The following is a 19,958-nucleotide window of genomic DNA, read 5'->3' on the forward strand; positions in this document are numbered from 1 at the left end:
AGGTTGAATTGGGAGTATGGACTAATAGTTTATAGGAATTTTAAATCAGAAATTTACTGACTTGTGTTTTGTATTAAACTTAATAAAAGCAATGACTTTTCTTATAACATGAGGCCATTTAGTAGGATGATCTGACCACAGAACAAGGAAATACTATAACATCCTGGGCCAGAGAAGCCCCTCAGGCTGGTGTTTGGTCTCGTCATCCACAACTTCTAATTTTAGCTCCTCAAAACCCAGAAGCCATTTTTTTTCCCTTCTTTTTATCTTTATTCCTACTAGTTCCGTAATCATGGAAAGTGTAAAGTTTTGAATTTTTGGTCCATTCCTGATAACCAAAGAGTAGATAAACATATTTTTTATCTTAATTCTATAGAGAAAGACAAACTTTATCCTCTCCAGTTCTGCGTCTGGGCCTTGTGAATTAAACTGGCAAAGGACACACTGAAAGGAGGAAAGGCGTACAAACGATACCTAAAATGTTATGTGCATGGCGGGGGTGTTGGCAAAGATCAGTGTTTAACAGTGATGGTTTTGATTTCAGTGAAGAAGTCGTAAGAGTCCTTAGCTCCTTCTCTACCTATCCCAGAACTCTTCATCCCCCCAAAAGGAAGGTTCAGCTCTCGGATGAGCCAGCAGTTGGTCCAGACCAAGCCTGACTGCAGCTTCTTAGCCACCCGGTGGACACGCCCCACATCTCTTGACCACACTGTAGCTGCCAGCCCATATTTAACACTGTTGGCTCTTTGGATCACTTCCTCTTCATTATTGAAGGGAGTGACACACGTCACTGGGCCAAATATCTCTTCTCTCATGCAGCAGGATTCATCCTTAATGTCTGTTATCACCGTGGGAAGCATAAAGTATCCTGCCTGATTCCTGGTGGGCAGGTGCAACTCATCCACTCCCTCCCCGCACTGAACTTGAGCGCCTTCAGTGAGAGCTTCCTTGACGTAATTTCTGACCTGGAAGGGCAAAACTGTAATTAGCAACATCTTAACTATTTGGCTTCACACAAATCAGAAGAAAATTCAACATTTCCTAATCATCTTGGAAACAGGGATAAGGTTATTGGTGAGAAATCTAGACTTCATTATGTATCTCAAAATTCAGCTGCTAACTGCTAAGCCTGAGGGCAGACAAGCTCTAACCACCATCGTTCGGGCAGTCAGCCCTCATACACGGGAATTTATTTACTGTCTAAGTACCAGGCACTCAGACTAGAGCTTTTCATACATGCCCATTTGATTCTCTCAAAATTCTATTAGTTATTTTTTATCTGTTATTATCCGCTATTTCCTGAGGTTATAATTAAGCCTAAGAAAATGAAAATTGTTCATACAGCTAAACAGTAAAGCTAGAATTCGCCCTCAGCAGTGTCCTGTAGTTAAATACACAAAAGAATATTTTCTCCCTTTTGGGGGGCTATGTTCATCACAGAAAATGGGAAGTGAATGATGTGTAAGATTTAGTTAAAGGCCAGGATGCTCTTCAATAGCTGAGAACAAAACATTTCTAGCCCCATTACTGATTATACTCTCAAAATATATTGTATCTAGGTAATATAGCTAATTATAATAGGAAATAAATTATGTGATACTTTAACCCTGTGACTCAGAAATAATGACAGATGCTTACTAATAATGGCTGTAGAAATAAGTCATTATAATAGTGAGATAAAGGGATATTTTCATATATGGAAACGTTATTAAAGTCACAATGATTGATTGTTCTATCCCTGAGGGCTATTACAAGCATCAGAGAAGAAGAAAAGTAGTCCTAAAAATTAAAAGTATAGAACAGCAGTTAAGTAGTAAATCAAAGGCAGGGTAAATTTTGAAGTGATGTTTCAGATTCCTACTTACCATTTATCTGTTTCAGCATTCTGCCCTGGTATTAGATTAGGAATTTGTCATAGAAGTATTTCAATGTGAAGCTATATGTCTATTTGCCATGTTTTTTAAAAAAAGTAATGTTATTCCATTATTAACTGTGATTGCAGTTTGTAAAATAATTAATAAGCCATGAAGTGAAAGACTTTAAAATATAAAACATATGGCACAGACTTATGTTCCCTTCCGCTCACCCTCTTCCTCCAACATCCGCAATGATCTCAACATCCTCTTCCCCAGATCTTACCCTATTCGAGTTTGTGGGTAGAGACTACACTAATTCTGTGCTTTTCTTTCCTGAGTCTGCTCTCTTGCGTCTTTTAAAACAATCCCACACACACACACACATTAATTGAAAAATGCCAAAGCTGAGTGTCCTGTGTGAACAGGGGAATGAAGGTGAGGGTCTCCAGGGACCCTGCCGGGAGGCAGGACATTGTCAATCATTCAGAGCTGCACAAGGGGTGCCTGGCTTTAAGCTATCATTTCTGAACAAGATTACGTGATTTATCTCCCAGAAGCTCTCGGGGTAATAACATATGAAGAGATGTGTCAGTTTTCAAATCGTGAATTTACCAAAACATTTAATACCTGAGGAGACTAACACTAAGTTCAGTTTATTTCCTAGAGAAAATAGGACTGGATGACAAGATGCTATCTACCCTAGCAGCTGAGGAACAGAGATTTTCGATTAAATCAGGGGAGAGGAGACTTGTGACTGATAATATGTAAGGAATAATTACAAAACTCTTTTGACGAGGAGATAATAGTAGCTTTGGACATGACATCAGAGCACAGAGGTTAAGAGAGTGGACGTGGGGGCCAAACTTTGTTCAAATACCAAACAGTTCCTTCCTTCACCAGCAGAGGTCACGGCAAGAGTGGACCTTAGGTAGGCCTGACTCCGGGCCCTCTTGGGGGATGTACCATGAACTTCCTCTACGCTTCCTCCAGCTCCACTGTAAACTCTCCAGAATTTTTTTCCTCCAGTTGCTCACATCTTGGGGCAGGCAGGCACATAGCCGGATTCTCCAGAGTGTACATTGAGGAAAAATTCAGGAGGGTAGGAAGAAAAACAAAAAGCAACCCTGTGTAAGGAAATAGGAGGCTTTTCTTCATTCCACGAGGACAGAGTCCCCTGCAGTGTGTGTTCCTGTGGAGTCACAGGGACTATAGCAAGTCACACCCGCATTTAGGAGCATGCTGCCCCTTGGCCATTACAACACAAACTTTACATATTCAAATCATATACACAGACCCCAGACTCTGCATGGCCAACTTGATTTGGATACGACGAGAGACACACTGCAGGGGCCGAGGGTGCTGGAGTACAAAGGAGGCAGCCAGGCGCAGCCCCCAAAGTTTTGTGGAGAGAAGGGAGGAAAGTGCCCACCAGCGGAGGGCGCCACTGCCTCCTGCCTCCCGGATGGGTTGGCGCGCTGAACTGAAGAGTCACAGACTGAAAGGCTACACTTGCTCTTTGCCACTTGCTTCTATCAGTTCCATCCCAAAGGGCAGAGACAGGAGGGCTTTCTCAGCAGAACTGAGCTGCCGGCCCCCATCCAGAGTATGCATGCGGGAGACTCAGAGGGTGAAGTAGTCTCTTGCATTAGAGAAGCTGGCAGACATTCAGGCACCCTCTACGCCACAGCCAGATGGGGTCAGCAGGCAGGTTTCCAGGGGCCAGATCCCTCTGAGGCCTTGTCTGGAGAAGGCGCCTGGCAGAGCTCAGCGGAGGTCTACGCTAGGTGGGAGGAATCCCACAGACAGGAAGGGGGTTAGAAAGGAAGATAGTTTTATATGTGGTGGGGTGATGGAAATACCATCTTTATTGCTCTTCCCTCTAAAAGATTGGCTGATACTATTCTCAAGTTTTTAACTGTGAATAACTTTTTAACGGTGTGCAAAATCATTCCCCGTTAAGCAGTGGGATTTTGGAGCTTTCTGAGAGGAGTGCAAACTATTTAGCTGCACTTTATTTTAATAAGAAGAAAAGTGGCTAAAAAGTTATTTTCTGTAAGGAGTAAGTAGGAAATCAAAAGTAGCTGAATGAAAAGCCTGCAGTTCGGTTAACGGTAAAGCGTCGGTGTAGGTTTCTCAGTGTGGACACACGTGCCTTGGCAACGTGAGATGCTCGCAATAGGAAGAAAACGGGTGAGTGGATGTAGAAATTCTCTGCCTCATCTTTGAAATTTTCTAGAAATCTTAAATTAGCGTAAAATAGAAAGTTTATGTTTTTTAAAAAAGTATTTGACTAAGAGAGAAAATAACCCATGAGAAAAATATCTAGGGTCTTTAAAAACTTTTATTTAAAACATAAGCATGTGCTATGGCCTGGTTTTGAACGTGGTCAGAAAAATTAATAACGGTTAAGTTTCATCATTTCCAGAGTGAGCTATGGTACCTAAGTATACTAAATTGAAATGGTATTAAGATAACACAACACCATATTAAATAAATGCTTGGTTTTCTGGCATAATTTGGCTTTTAGAAGATGGCATTTCCAGACTTATTTTGAGGAGAGGCTGGCACCGTGGAGGGCCTTACCCAACCAATGTTTCAAGTCTTGAAAAAAATCAAATATCAAAAGCAGTTTCGATCTGCTAGATCTCTTGGCTTTTGCCCAGAGCTTCTGTGGTAATGATGCTGGAAATAATGAGGGGTGATAGCCTCCCCATCTGCCCTTCCTTTAGGAAAAGATGGAGTTGGTAAAAACATAGCATATAAAATGGGTTGATGTCATCATAAGTTGAGGCAAGTTTATTACTTTAAGGAGGTACAAGGGATGAAAATTAGTTGTAAAAATATTAGGACATCAGACATGAGAATCTTTTCCTTGGGAGTCATTGTGATCAAGTCCAGAAAAGTGCTGTGTGCCCCCTGCGTCCCTGTGTGTGCAGCTGGGACCTGGCCGGGATGAGCTGAGCCCCAGGGAAACCAGGCTCTCTCTGCCTGTCTCAGTCTGGACTCCTCTAAGAACTTGTTTTCCCGGCCCTGCATCATCAATGAAAAAGAAAAAAGGAACTTGCTTAACAAAACCCATGCAGGGAGGGAGCTGCGTTGAGGCAGGGGAGGGTCCCTCTTCAGAAACTGCAGGTGGGGGCTCCTCCCAGCTGTGTGCATGTGCTGCTAGGACACATCCAGGCAAAGTGAGACCTCTGCTGCCCTCTGAGTCAGGAGGAAGTCTCAGTCTGCAGCAGCTCCTGCAATTCACTTGGGGAGGAACACCTGCAAGGTACACTGGCCCCACCCAGCTCCCCAAGGAAGCGCCCTGCCTGCTGGGGCCATTGGACCTGGGGAAACTCTCTGTATCAAAATAGAGTCACTATTTAGTCAAACCCTATAAAATGGAGTTGGGAGGCCTTGACAAGAGGGTCCTCATACATATTTGCCTGATAACAAGAACTAGCACAAGATACCACCACCCTACAACCTTGCACAAAGGCCAGTGCAACCTTGCACAAGAAGTACTTCTACAAGGATGCTTACGCCGCAGCTGCCTGTTCAAACTTGGACTGACGCCACCCCTGTTATTGATCATTGTAACCAAGGATAATTGCTTTAAAACAGCATATGTCATCTCCCTTGTTTTACCTTTAAAAACCCTTACCTTCCATCACACCCACACCTGTCCTGGCTTATCATCTCCTATCATTTATTCTGGAATAAAGTCATTTTTTCTTTGGAGAGTCTTTCTCTCGTTGCTGTTTTAGGTTGGCAGACCCTAACCACTCACCTACTGAAGTAAAGGTAATTGAGTCTTCTCTGTGGAGTCACTCACACACACAATATTCAGGGTGTATATTTTATTCTAGATGGAAAAATGTGGGTTTTTTAAATTTGTTTGTTTGTTTTGTCACCCTCAGTAGAGTGCTGTGGCATCACAGCTCACAGCAACCTCCAGCTCTTGGGCTTAAGCAATTCTCTTGCCTCAGCCTCCCAAGTAGTTGGGTCTATAGGTGCCCACCACAACACCCAGCTATTTTTGGGTTGTAGTTGTCATTGTTGTTTGGCAGGCCTGGGCTGGATTTGAACTTGCCAGCTACGGTGTACGAGGCTTGCACCCTAGCCACTGAGCTACAGGCGCTGAGCCACGTGACTGCAATTTTTGAAGTTCCTAATTGGCATTTTAAAAGTTGGATTTATATAACAGTCAGGTAGTGAAGATCCATATTTAGGACAAGGCTTTTAAGAAACTGCAATTCAATACTTAAGACAGTTGTGACGCAAGCTGAACCAACCAATACTAGCACCACTGAAAAGGTGAAAGTAAAAGGGAAGTTTAAGAAAAATCTCAAAGGCTTGCATGTCTGTAGGTCTCTTTGTCATTGTTAGGATTTAATGTTTATCCTTTTCAGAGTCTTGGTGCTGAGTCACGCTAGCAAGAGGTAACCAGAACCAAGGAATTTTGTTCCAAATTTCAGGAAGTTTAAGCAAAGGATCACAATGAATTTGAGGAAAATGGTTACTGTAGGTTTGAGGGATGCACTGTAACCAAAACACATGGTGTCAAATGAGTCATTCCCCCAACCATTACTATGAACCTACTGTGTTCCAGGAGCTTTTCTAGAGTCTAAGTTTATAGCAGTGAATAAAACTGACCTTGAAGCTTAGATTCTAGTCAAGGGAAGGTAGTCAGTAAAGGAATAAGTCATATACAGTATGTCAGATGCTATTAAGAACCATAGAGAAAAGGCACCAAAGAAGTAGTGGAAGTTCCAAGGGGTATACTTTTATCTAGGGCAGGCAAGAAAGCCCCCCTTCATCTAATCAGAAAAGGCAACATCTGATCTAAGGAGGGGAAGGAGAGAGCCAAGAAAATATCTGGAGAAAGCATTCCAGGCAGAGTGACCAATGTGAGCAAGGGCTGAGAAGCAGGAGCGTGCCTAGAATTTTCAAGGAAGAACAGGGAGACCAATATGTAGAAGTGGAATGAGGCAGGGGCCATTCCCAGAGGTAACAGGGAACAGAGAATAGATGGTCTCCTCCTAGGCTCTGACTGTGAACAAGATGAGATAAGATGATGCATAACATAGTACATCAACACACGATGAAATAACTACGATATCAGAGCAAAGTTGAACAAGTAACTTAGCTAAATTGGAAATGTCTGCAGGAACTCAGCATTACAAGGTTTTAAGCCTCCTCCTTTGGATGCCGTCAGGCTCCTTGTCATGTCATGGAACATCATCTAATGAGCACCCAAGGGTCAGATTCTGGCTGTGATTACCATCCTCTCTTGAAAGAAATCAAGGCTCAGTAGAGAGAGCTCCTATTGTCCATGGGGAACAAAGCAACTCAGATGGCCTGAGACCACCTGTCGGAATGTAGAGGTGCCTACAGGTGACCTCTGGTCAGCTCAGAAGCACAGCCAGCCAGTCAAAGGGGGGCTCCCAGGGTTGCTTTGAAGCTGAGGGAATAGGGCCTGTTGGGTGTTATATTTCATAAATCCACAGGATAGGTGATCATAAAACATTAATAAATGACATGCCTGGAACCCAGTGCCTTGTATAAATCATTGCAATATTAAACATTTCATTCCCTGACAATGGCCCATTTAAGTTTAGTCCATGTTTGAAAAAAATAAAAAGGAGGGCTCCTATGGCCAAGCGGGGACATGCCCCCAAATACAAAAACTACTGCTGAAAATCCACAGTGATGACAGTGCACTGAAACCCGTTGAGCCCGTCATTGGCCTAAGTTCATCATGCAGCCCAACAGGGCCACATACTCAAAGTGCGACAGAGGACAGCCATAGCTGCCAGAAGGAATCAGAGTGTGATATCAGCCTCTCTCTGTCTCCTACCTCTCTCTCTCATGCACGTGCACAGAAAACACTGCGTAAGTTTAGGGGCTACAAGTCACTCAATTGATACAGAAATGTCACATACTTAGATTTGTTTCATTAATACATCTCCTCTCTTTGGGTAACTAAAACAGTTATTATGGCAGTTATTATTAAAAAATAAAAAACAATTTATCTGCTGAGTTGATACAAAAGAACTTTGAAACTTGAAGTGTGTGAATTGCAAAGGGCACCTCAGGCTGTGCTGTGGCCTGAACCTACTGGAAGATACTTGTTGGAAGTTTGGTAACTTTTGTTCCACCCCTTCCTGCTTTACCAGAAGCAGTCAAGCACATGCTAATGTTGCTCATCACCAGTCATTTGCAGGTTCAGCAGGCAGGGACATAGCCCTAGTGTCCAAAAGAGCCAAATGAGAGAGAGAGAGCGAAGACAAGGGAGCCTCTCGCCACTGGTGAACACTCTCACCATGAAGGTAGGACCAGCTACACCTGTGGGGCCCATGGACATCCTGGGGACTGCTGCCTTTGCATTTTCAAGATAGTAGGTAAACTTGGCTGGAGAAAAGTATAGCCATGCTGGCCAGCCCCACTTTAAATAAATGACCACGAGCCTCAAGTGAGCCCTTTGAGCTGCCTGATGACTTTATCATTCCCCAGTCCTTTTTCTCTCTGGCCTTCTAAAGGATTTTTTCATGCCCCTCCTCCTTCCTGAAGCCTTCAGAACCTCCCCTTCTTCTCACCCCACTGCCTATCACACTGAGAGAAGAAAAGAAATAAGAAGAGACCATCAATCTACTACATCTTCTCATCTACAAGTATCTGTGCTGTAGCATTGTGAAGATCCAAGTTCCATGGAGTGAATGTCCAGTACACTGTGCAGGGTCAGGGATTTCAACAAACCTAAGTGAAGGCTCTGTCCCTCACTGGATGACAGACAGGGGCAAGTTTCCCATTGTGGGCCTCAGTGACTACAGCTGGAAACAAGGTCCTTCTAACTCCAGAAATCCGTGACTTCTTAGAGGAATCACATGTGGTAATAAAATGACCCTAAAGATTTGAATTCCAAAAATCACTCAGAGACCATCAACATTTCTCCCAGATTGACCATCCTGGTCCCTTGCTGATTAAGGACAACACAATTAGGATTGTTTGTGCTGGTATTTCCAGAATCCCATCTGTTGTAACCTAGAGGCAGGCCTGTTCCACAGGGAATGTTCACCTGTGGAATTCCCTGCCACTCTTGATTCACATCTTTCACACTGGCTGACCTTTATGTTTTGAAACTTGTCTTCCCCACTCTACCAGTGGCTGCTCACTGACTTCTCAAGTTCATTCATTTAACGTGGATGCTACTTTAACCAAGACTACATTCCCATTTTCATATCCAAAACTTTTAGACTCTGTCCACAAACAATTTTTCACAGGTCATAATTTGTAAAAGATGTGGGAGTTTTTAACAATATTTCAGAGGGTGGAGCAAGATGGCAGCCGAGTAACAGCTTCCTTGCATCTGGGCACCGTGAGTCTGGGGATATAGGACTCCAGGCATCTCTGGCTGGTGGGATCTGCCTATCATCACCCCTGAGAGGATACAGGGAGTCAGCGAGAGACTTCTGGACCCCAAGAGGAGGACTAAAACAGTGGAAAACCGGCAAGTGGTCGCGTGTGTTCAATCCACCTAAACCCGCCCGCAACTGTAAGTTCAGTAGCAGCGAGACTGCAAACCAGAAAGGCCTTACCTGTGAACTGTTTTGGTGTCTTTGGACTTGGCACTCAGCTGAACTGCCTTGGGGAGAGCCTGAGCGGGAGTGTGGAGAACTCTGGCCTTTGTCTAGGGCCCCAGTCTGAGCCGCTGAGCCAGACGGAGCTAATAGAGTTTGGCTCTGGGTCACAGGCAGACATTGTGAGCGATCTGCCCTGGCAAGCTCCGCCCTCAGGGTCGCAGAGCTGGAATTGGGTGGGAGCTGGTAAGCCAGCGACCAAGTAGCCTAAGGGCGGGGTCTGAGCTGCCTTGCAGCCCTAACCCTCGGGGGCAGAGGGAGACCAGTTTTGACACACAGGGTAAGTGGATAGCCACTTCAGCAGTGATTCCAGCAACAAGCACTTCCCTGAGAAAGCTTCTGCTCAGTAAGTGAACAAGTTCAAAGTGCCTTTTAAGTGGGCTGAAGAGAGATTTAGGGTGTCTACCTGCTGGGGTTCGAGAAACTAGCAGCCTCCAGTCGTATCAGAACTGTGATTAACATCTCATACCCCAGAAGACCACGTGTTGCCCAGACAATATTCAACTCCATATACATACTGCCTTGTTTTTGGTTGCGTGTGTGTTTTTTTTTGTTTGTTTGTTTGGTTTTTTTTTTGGTTTGGTTGTTTTTTTTGTTTATTTTGACGTTCTAGATTGTTGTTTTGTTTTTTAAGTTCAACCTTTTCCATACAGATCCTTTTTCTTTCTCAATTTTTCTAGTTTAATTATAATTTCCCATTGCTGCCTATTTCAGTAATCAGAACCTCATTTTTGTTAGTGTTTCTACCACTATTATTTGGTTTTTCCAGCCAATTTTATCCCGTAAAGTTTTCTGTTTGCTTGTTTTGGTTTGATTTATAGCATTTTTGTCTTTCCTCTCTACTTGGTGGAGGTGGGGTACTGCGTCTGATCAGGTTAGCAAAGAGCTGCTGACCTCAAGGGAACCACCCCACTTGGCACCCCCAGAAGGTGTTTTTTTTTTTTTTAAGGTTGTATCAAAGTACCCTACTGTACACCTATATTGCTCTGTCTCCCTCTTTCTGTGCCTCTCTTCTTTTTGTCAATATTCCTTTCACCCAACCACTCTCCTTTCTCTATTTTTCTTTTTTTTCATTTTTTTTTTTCTTATCACTCAGTCCTCATTTCTTTCATCGCATTTTTGCTCTTAAACCTTCTCACCCTTCTGGTCCTGTAACCCTTAGTCCACAGGCACAAGAACTTAAAGAGCAAGAGGAATTGAAAGGAAAATTAGGGCAAGTAAACAGATAAAAGAAATCACCCATGAGGAAGAATCAGCAGAAAACTCCAGGCAACATGAAGAACCAGTCCAGAACTACCCCGCCAAGGGACCATGAGGTAGCTACTGCAGAGGATTCCACCTATACAGAAATGTTAGGAATGACAGAAAGGGAATTTAGAATACACATGTTGAAAACAATGAAGGAAATGATGGAAACAATGAAGGAAACTGTTAATACAGTGGAAAATAACCAAAAGGAAATTCAAAAACAGAATCAAATCAGAGATGAACGATATGAAGAATATAAAAAGGATATAGCAGAGCTGAAGGAAATGAAACAGTCAATCAGGGAACTTAAAGATGCAATGGAAAGTGTCAGCAACAGGTTAGACCATGCAGAAGAAAGAATTTCAGAGGTAGAAGACAAAGTTTTTGAGATAACTCAGATCGTAAAAGAGGCAGAAAAGAAGAGAGAGAAAGCAGAACGTTCACTGTCAGAATTATGGGACTTTATGAAGCGTTCCAACATACGAGTTATAGGAATTCCAGAAGGGGAAGAAGAATGCCCCAGAGGAATGGAAGCCATACTAGAGAATATTATAAAAGAAAATTTCCCAAATATCACCAAAGATATTGACACACTGCTTTCAGAGGGATATCGGACCCCAGGTCGCCTCAACTCTAACCGAGCTTCTCCAAGACACATTGTGATGAACCTCTCCAAAGCCAAGACCAAAGAAAAGATTCTGCAAGCTGCCAGGAGTAAGCGCCAGTTGACCTACAGGGGCAAATCCATCAGATTGACCGCAGACTTCTCTAATGAAACTTTCCAAGCAAGAAGACAATGGTCATCTACCTTTAATCTACTTAAACAGAACAATTTTCAGCCCAGAATTCTGTACCCTGCTAAGCTAAGCTTCAAAATTGACGGAGAAATCAAATCATTTACAGATATACAAACATTGAGGAAATTCGCCACAACAAGACCAGCTCTACAGGAAATACTTCAACCTGTTCTGCACACTGACCACCACAATGGATCAGCAGCAAAGTAAGAACTCAGAAATTAAAGGACAGAACCAAACCTCCACACTGATGCAAAAGATAAAACTAAGCAATGGACTCTCACAAAATAAGACGAATAGAATACTACCACACTTGTCAATTATCTCAATAAATGTTAATGGCTTGAATTCCCCACTGAAGAGACATAGATTGGTTGACTGGATTAAAAAACACAAGCCATCCATTTGCTGTCTGCAAGAAACACACCTGGCTTCAAAAGACAAATTAAAGCTCCGAGTCAAGGGTTGGAAGACAATTTTTCAGGCAAATGGAATTCAGAAGAAAAGAGGAGTTGCAATCTTATTTTCAGACACATGTGGATTTAAAGCAACTAAAGTCAAAAAAGACAAAGATGGTCACTTTATATTGGTCAAGGGAAAAATACAACAAGAAGACATTTCAATTCTAAATATTTATGCACCCAATTTAAATGCTCCCAGATTCTTGAAGCAGACCTTACTCAGTCTGAAAAATATGATATCTGATAATACCATCATAACAGGGGACTTTAACACTCCTCTTACAGAGCTGGACAGATCCTCTAAACAGAAATTAAACAAGGATATAAGAGACTTAAATGAGACTCTAGAACAACTGTGCTTGATAGACGCATATAGAACACTCCACCCCAAAGATAAAGAATATACATTCTTCTCATCACCCCACGGAACATTCTCCAAAATTGATCATATCCTGGGACACAAAACAAATATCAACAGAATCAAAAGAATTGAAATTTTACCTTGTATCTTCTCAGACCATAAGGCACTAAAGGTGGAACTCAACTCTAACAAAAATGCTCGACCCCACCCAAAGGCATGGAAACTAAACAATCTTCTGTTGAATAACAGATGGGTGAAGGAAGAAATAAAACAGGAAATCATTAACTTCCTTGAGCATAACAACAATGAAGACACAAGCTACCAAAACCTGTGGGATACTGCAAAAGCAGTTTTGAGAGGAAAATTCATCGCTTTAGATGCCTACATTCGAAAAACAGAAAGAGAGCACATCAACAATCTCACAAGAGATCTTATGGAATTGGAAAAAGAAGAACAATCTAAGCCTAAACTCAGTAGAAGAAAAGAAATATCCAAAATCAAATCAGAGATCAATGAAATTGAAAACAAAAGAATCATTCAGAAAATTAATGAAACAAGGAGTTGGTTTTTTGAAAAAATAAATAAAATAGATAAACCACTGGCCAGACTAACGAGGAATAGAAAAGTAAAATCTCTAGTAACCTCAATCAGAAATGATAAAGGGGAAATAACAACTGATCCCACAGAGATACAAGAGATCATCTCTGAATACTACCAGAAACTCTATGCCCAGAAATTTGACAATGTGAAAGAAATGGATCAATATTTGGAATCACACCCTCTCCCTAGACTCAGCCAGGAAGAAATAGAGCTCCTGAACAGACCAATTTCAAGCACTGAGATCAAAGAAACAATAAAAAATCTTCCAACCAAAAAATGCCCTGGTCCAGATGGCTTCACTCCAGAATTCTATCAAACCTTCAAGGAAGAGCTTATTCCTGTACTGCAGAAATTATTCCAAAAAATTGAGGAAGAAGGAATCTTCCCCAACACATTCTATGAAGCAAACATCACCCTGATACCAAAACCAGGAAAAGACCCAAACAAAAAGGAGAATTTCAGACCAATCTCACTCATGAACATAGACGCAAAAATTCTCAACAAAATCCTAGCCAATAGATTACAGCTTATCATCAAAAAAGTCATTCATCATGATCAAGTAGGCTTCATCCCAGGGATGCAAGGCTGGTTTAACATACGCAAGTCTATAAACGTTATCCACCATATTAACAGAGGCAAAAATAAAGATCACATGATCCTCTCAATAGATGCAGAAAAAGCATTTGATAAAATCCAGCATCCTTTTCTAATTAGAACACTGAAGAGTATAGGCATAGGTGGCACATTTCTAAAACTGATTGAAGCTATCTATGACAAACCCACAGCCAATATTTTACTGAATGGAGTAAAACTGAAAGCTTTTCCTCTTAGAACTGGAACCAGACAAGGTTGTCCTCTGTCACCTTTACTATTCAACATAGTGCTGGAAGTTCTAGCCAATACAATTAGGCAAGACAAGGAAATAAAGGGAATCCAAATGGGAGCAGAGGAGGTCAAACTCTCCCTCTTTGCTGACGACATGATCTTATACTTAGAGAACCCCAAAGACTCAACCACAAGACTCCTAGAAGTCATCAAAAAATACAGTAATGTTTCAGGATATAAAATCAATGTCCACAAGTCAGTAGCCTTTGTGTACACCAATAACAGTCAAGATGACAAGCTAATTAAGGACACAACTCCCTTCACCATAGTCTCAAAGAAAATCAAATACCTAGGAATATACCTAACGAAGGAGGTGAAGGACCTGTATAAAGAAAACTATGAAATCCTCAGAAAGGAAATAGCAGAGGATATTAACAAATGGAAGAACTTACCATGCTCATGGATGGGAAGAATCAACATTGTTAAAATGTCCATACTTCCCAAAGCAATCTACCTATTCAATGCCATTCCTATCAAAATACCAACATCATACTTTCAAGATTTGGAAAAAATGATTCTGCGTTTTGTATGGAACTGGAAAAAACCCCGTATAGCTAAGGCAGTTCTCTGTAATAAAAATAAAGCTGGGGGCATCAGCATACCAGATTTTAGTCTGTACTACAAAGCCATAGTGCTCAAGACAGCATGGTACTGGCACAAAAACAGAGACATAGACACTTGGAATCGAATGGAAAACCAAGAAATGAAACTAACATCTTACAACCACCTAATCTTTGATAAACCAAACAAGAACATACCTTGGGGGAAAGACTCCCTATTCAATAAATGGTGTTGGGAGAACTGGATGTCTACATGTAAAAGACTGAAACTGGACCCACACCTTTCCCCACTCACAAAAATTGATTCAAGATGGATAAAGGACTTAAACTTAAGGCATGAAACAATCAAAACCCTCCAAGAAAGCATAGGAAAAACACTGGAAGATATTGGCCTGGGGAAAGACTTCATGAAGAAGACTGCCATGGCAATTGCAACAACAACAAAAATAAACAAATGGGACTTCATTAAACTAAAAAGCTTCTGTACAGCTAAGGAGACAATAACCAAAGCAAAGAGACAACCTACACAATGGGAAAGGATATTTGCATATTTTCAATCAGACAAAAGCTTGATAACTAGGATCTATAGAGAACTCAAATTAATCCACATGAAAAAAGCCAACAATCCCTTATATCAATGGGCAAGAGACATGAATAGAACTTTCTCTAAAGACGACAGACGAATGGCTAACAAACACATGAAAAAATGTTCATCATCTCTATATATTAGAGAAATGCAAATCAAAACAACCCTGAGATATCATCTAACCCCAGTGAGAATGGCCCACATCACAAAATCTCAAAACTGCAGATGCTGGCGTGGATGTGGAGAGAAGGGAACACTTTTACACTGCTGGTGGGACTGCAAACTAGTACAACCTTTCTGGAAGGAAGTATGGAGAATCCTCAAAGCACTCAAGCTAGACCTCCCATTTGATCCTGCAATCCCATTACTGGGCATCTACCCAGAAGGAAAGAAATCCTTTTATCATAAGGACACTTGTACTAGACTGTTTATTGCAGCTCAATTTACAATCGCCAAAATGTGGAAACAGCCTAAATGCCCACCAACCGAGGAATGGATTAACAAGCTGTGGTATATGTATACCATGGAATACTATTCAGCCATTAAAAAAAATGGAGACTTTACATCCTTCGTATTAACCTGGATGGACGTGGAAGATATTATTCTTAGTAAAGCATCACAAGAATGGAGAAGCATGAATCCTATGTACTCAATTTTGATATGAGGACAATTAATGACAATTATGGTTATGGGGGGGGGAAACAGAATGAGGGAAGGAGGGAGGTGGGTGGGGCCTTGGTGTGTGTCACACTTTATGGGGGCAAGACATGATTGCAAGAGGGACTTTACCTAACAATTGCAATCAGTGTAACCTGGCTTATTGTACCCTCAATGAATCCCCAACAATAAAAAAAAAAAAAAGAAAAAAAAAACAATATTTCAAAGTCTGGTGTGTAATATGCTGACACAAAACTTCTCTTCAAATAAGAACTTATTCTATAATTTACATGACAGAAATTTACTTACTTTCTCCAAATGTGCTTTACTTATCAGAGCACCCATGCTGGCTGATGGATCCGAAGGAACGCCGACTTTCCACTTTCTGGTAGCTTCTACAAATCTCTTTAAAAATTCACTATAGATGCTCTTTTGGACAAAGATCCTGCTGGTACAGAGGCAGATTTCACCCTGCCAAAAATGAAAACAATGACAAAGCTAGACCTCTCCCCCGTAGATAGGTCACCCTACACTTTGGAGCACCTGCCGTGTGTCCGGCACTGGTCTAGGCAGTGGATTACAGTGGTGAACAAGACATGGTCCCCATCGTGTGGAATGCACAATCTTATAGGAAAGACAGAAAAAAACACAATAAACAAACTCAAAAAATAATAGAACTTGGGGCAGTAGTCAAAGCAAGAAAAGAAAATTAACCAGTGGATGGGACTAGAAACAGAGAGGTAGATATTTTTCTTAAGGGAGTCATGGAAGGCACCTGCAAACAGGATATGTGAAGTGGCTCTTGATTAAGTGAGGGAGCTGGACAAGCAAAGATCTGAAGTGGGGAATTCTCTGCAGTGAGCACAGGGGCCCTGTAGCAGGAGCAGGAGCGAGCTAATGTGTGTGAAAAGGCAAGGAGGTATGTGTGGTTGGGGACAGGGTGGGGGCAGGCACAGGAGGTATGGCTCCTTGTAAGGAGCTTACATTTACTTCCTCGTATCATGAAAAGATGATAGCCGGGTGCAGTGGCTCACACCTATAATCCTAGCACTTTAGGAATCTGAGGCAGGTGGATCGCATGAGCCCAGGAGTCTGAGGTTACCGTGAGCTATGATGATGCCACTACGCACTTCAGCCTGGGCAACAGAACAAGACCCTGGCTCCAAAACAATGATTATAGAATGTTTTAAGAAGCAGAGCGACACGACTGGATTTACATTTCTAAGTGATCATCCTAACAGCTGTGTGGAAAATAGAATGGAAGGAAAGAGAAGTGGGAATAGAGTGGAGAGTGAACAGAACATTCCAGAAGTCCAGATCAGTGACAGTAGGTAGCTTGGACCCAGATGGCACCAATGGAGAGGGAGAGGAGTGATAGGGATCCCCTGAGTTCAACAGACTCTAATAGGGGCACGGGAACCCCCAAAGTATAAGGAAACTGACACAGGTACACTGGAGAAGTGGCAGGTTTCAGGGCGTACTCTAAAGGCAGAACCAACAGGCCCTGTTGAGGGATTAGATACAGGGTAAGAGGAAAAGAGAAGGCAAAAGCAAGGCTGAGCCCAGGTTTCCGGCCTGAGCCATGAGCAGATGGTGGTGCTGTTCCCTGAAGAGACAACCATGATCGCTGGCTGCTGCAGGGAAGCAAAGGAAGGAAAATTAAGAGTTCTGCTTTGGACATGCTGGGTTTCACATGCCTAATGGACATACCAGAAGAGAGGCTGAGTGTTCAGGGGAGAGGGCCTAGCAAGTTTCCTAGTGAAAAATAATCCTAACTATCATTTGAATTCAGCATGTAAAAGTTTATCAGCCACACTGTAGACACTTCATAGCACGATGTATGTGTGACAAGTATAAATGCATAAATATTTCATCCTGTTTACATCTGGTCTTCACAACATCCTAGGAAACAGAATGCGTCTAATTATCTTGGTATTTGTTCATTGTCCAATCCAAAGGTTCATTCTCCAAATCCAATATTTAATGTTTTGAAATAATAAATTCAACCAGGATCACTATTAGAATCATCTGCATATCCACCTTGAGAAATGTCCAGACATCTGAAAGTTCCATTTGCACAAGTGCCCTGCATCATAGTGGAAAGGAGGATATGATAAAGAGACTTGAGGTGGCCAGGCATGGTGGCACATGCCTGTAATCCTAACATTCTGGGAGGCTGAGGCAGGAGGATCACTTGAACTCAAGAGTTTGAGGTTGCTGTGCTAGGTTGACGGCACTCTAGCCTGGGCAATAGAGAGAGACTGTCTCAGAAAAAGAAAAAGAAGGAGGAGGAGGAGGAGAACTTGCTGGTAACAGAAGCTGGGACTCCATAAGGCCATTCATTGATGATGGGATTGAACAGCAATGGAAAGACACAATGTTCTGACTGATCCTCCTTCCACTGAAATGACAGTGGGTTGACCTGCTCACTCCTAGGCTTTGCACTGTCATGAAACAGAAAAGTCTTGACAGAGCCACAGGGGACGGGGATAGGATGGGGGGTGGAAAAGCCCCAGAGGACACACCTGGTTAGTGAAGCTGGACCTGACAGTGGCTGGAATGCACTCGTCCAGGTTGGCGTCCTCAAAGACAATGGCAGGATTCTTGCCTCCCAGCTCCAGGGAGAGCTTCTTGCAGTGGGGAGCACTAAGCTGGGTGATCCGCTCAGCTGTGGGCTGGCTCCCGGTGAAGGAGATGAGCAGCACTTCCGGGTGGGACACCAGGGCCTCCCCAACCCTGGGCCCGGTTCCAAACACAATATTGACCACACCTGGTGGAACACCTGGATAGGAAACAGTTACAGTAATTCTCCGCGTGTTGAGAAGATTCTCCTTGAAAGTCCAATAACTTAGATGGGGTGGGTGGGGGTGGGGAAGCACATGAGTTGACCACACTTGGAACTTTTCTGGCTCCCTCTGGTTTAACAGCAAAGTGAGAACTACAGAGTCACCTCTGCCCATAGTCCGCGGTAGGTAGGATTTCTCTAGACACTTTGCCCCAGAGACATGCAGGGTAGAACACATTCTGGGTAATTCCTTCCATAATATCAACCAGGCCTTAGGGGCTGAGATGCAGAGAGCCTCAGGCAAGTCAGGCCCAGTTTGGGGGCAGCGCCCTGCTCCAAGATGGTATCCAGCAGTCACAGTGCAGCGTGAAAGCATCAGTCGGTGGGTGTGTACCTGCTGCAGAGGTGCAGAGAAGGAGTTGACCATCTTGGCCCAGGGGAGCAGGGAAAGCCTCCCCAGAGAGGGTGGGTTTGAAGCGGAGGTCACGTGCTTTAGATTATGGACACCAGCCCAGAACTCTAGGGCCAACCTGCACGTGCCGAGAACAACTATAAATGGTGCCTAATCTTTTCTATCAAAAGACCCGACCCCTGTGTCTGCTTGCGGTTATTTATGTTTTCTGGATTTACTTGTCCCCTACCTGCCTCTGCTGGAGGGTGCGCTAGCCGAGGGTGGAAATGGCATCTGATACTTGCTCTGTCCTGTCTAGTCTGTGCCACAGCCCAGTTTGCCATAAGACTGATGTCAGCAAAGGAGCATCATCGGGCCTAACTGAGGCCCAGCTACGGCCAGTGGCCCTTCAGAGCTCACAGGGACACTGTGAGGTTAGTGTGACTGCCCTTATTTCACCCTGAGAAACTTGGACAAAATGAGATTGAATCACAACCAGCAAGCAGCAGAGCTGGTGTTGGCAGATTAATAAATAATAATGCAAACGAATAAGTGTTTAGTGTACATTATCCAAATTAGAAGTGGTTCATGAATTTGAGAAGCTTTAAGAATCCCAAAAGAAAATTGTATGTATCATCATGTTGTGTCTGGGAACTTCTCAGGCTTTGCCTGGAGGTAGCTGAATTTATTCCCTTGGTTTCTTCAGGCTTGAATGCTGGTAGGTCACCCGTCACTCACCTTTCTAGCGCCAGGGACTGGTTTCATGGAAGACAATTTTTCTGCAGACTGGCGGGGGAGGGGATGACTTGGGATAATTCAAGCATATTACATTTACATTTACCTCCGCTCCTCAGGCGTTAACTCTCATAAGGAGCAAACCTGGATCCTTGCCGGCAGTGGAGAGTAGGGTTCTGGCCCCTGTGAGAATCTAATCCCCCTGCTTCCCTCACAGGAGGCCGAGCGCAGGCCGTGATGGGAGCAATGGGGAGCTGCTATAAACACAGAGGACACTTGGCTTGGTCACCAGCTGCTCACTCCTGCTGTCCACCCGGTTCCTAACAGACCACCGACTGGCCTGTCTGCAGCCTGGGACTGGGGACTGGAGTGGCAGGTGCAGACATTGTCCAGCCTTTAAGTTTTTTCAGCTGC

General features: G+C 43.1%; 1 protein-coding gene across 1 annotated transcript in view; it reads right to left on the reverse strand.

The window, feature by feature from the left end:
• Positions 1-257: 257 nt before the first annotated feature.
• The window catches only part of ALDH8A1 (aldehyde dehydrogenase 8 family member A1), a 31,041-nt gene continuing 11,340 nt past the window's right edge, over positions 258-19,958 (reverse strand). Inside the window, exons 5-7 of the mRNA XM_053592757.1 lie at positions 18,159-18,415; positions 15,943-16,104; positions 258-965 (exon numbers count right to left, since the gene is read on the reverse strand). Coding sequence (XP_053448732.1) covers positions 513-965; positions 15,943-16,104; positions 18,159-18,415 — 872 coding nt within the window. The 3' untranslated portion in view covers positions 258-512. The remainder of the gene's footprint in view (positions 966-15,942; positions 16,105-18,158; positions 18,416-19,958) is intronic.

This window comes from Nycticebus coucang, chromosome 5 (assembly GCF_027406575.1).
Source record: "Nycticebus coucang isolate mNycCou1 chromosome 5, mNycCou1.pri, whole genome shotgun sequence".
NCBI lineage: Eukaryota > Metazoa > Chordata > Mammalia > Primates > Lorisidae > Nycticebus > Nycticebus coucang.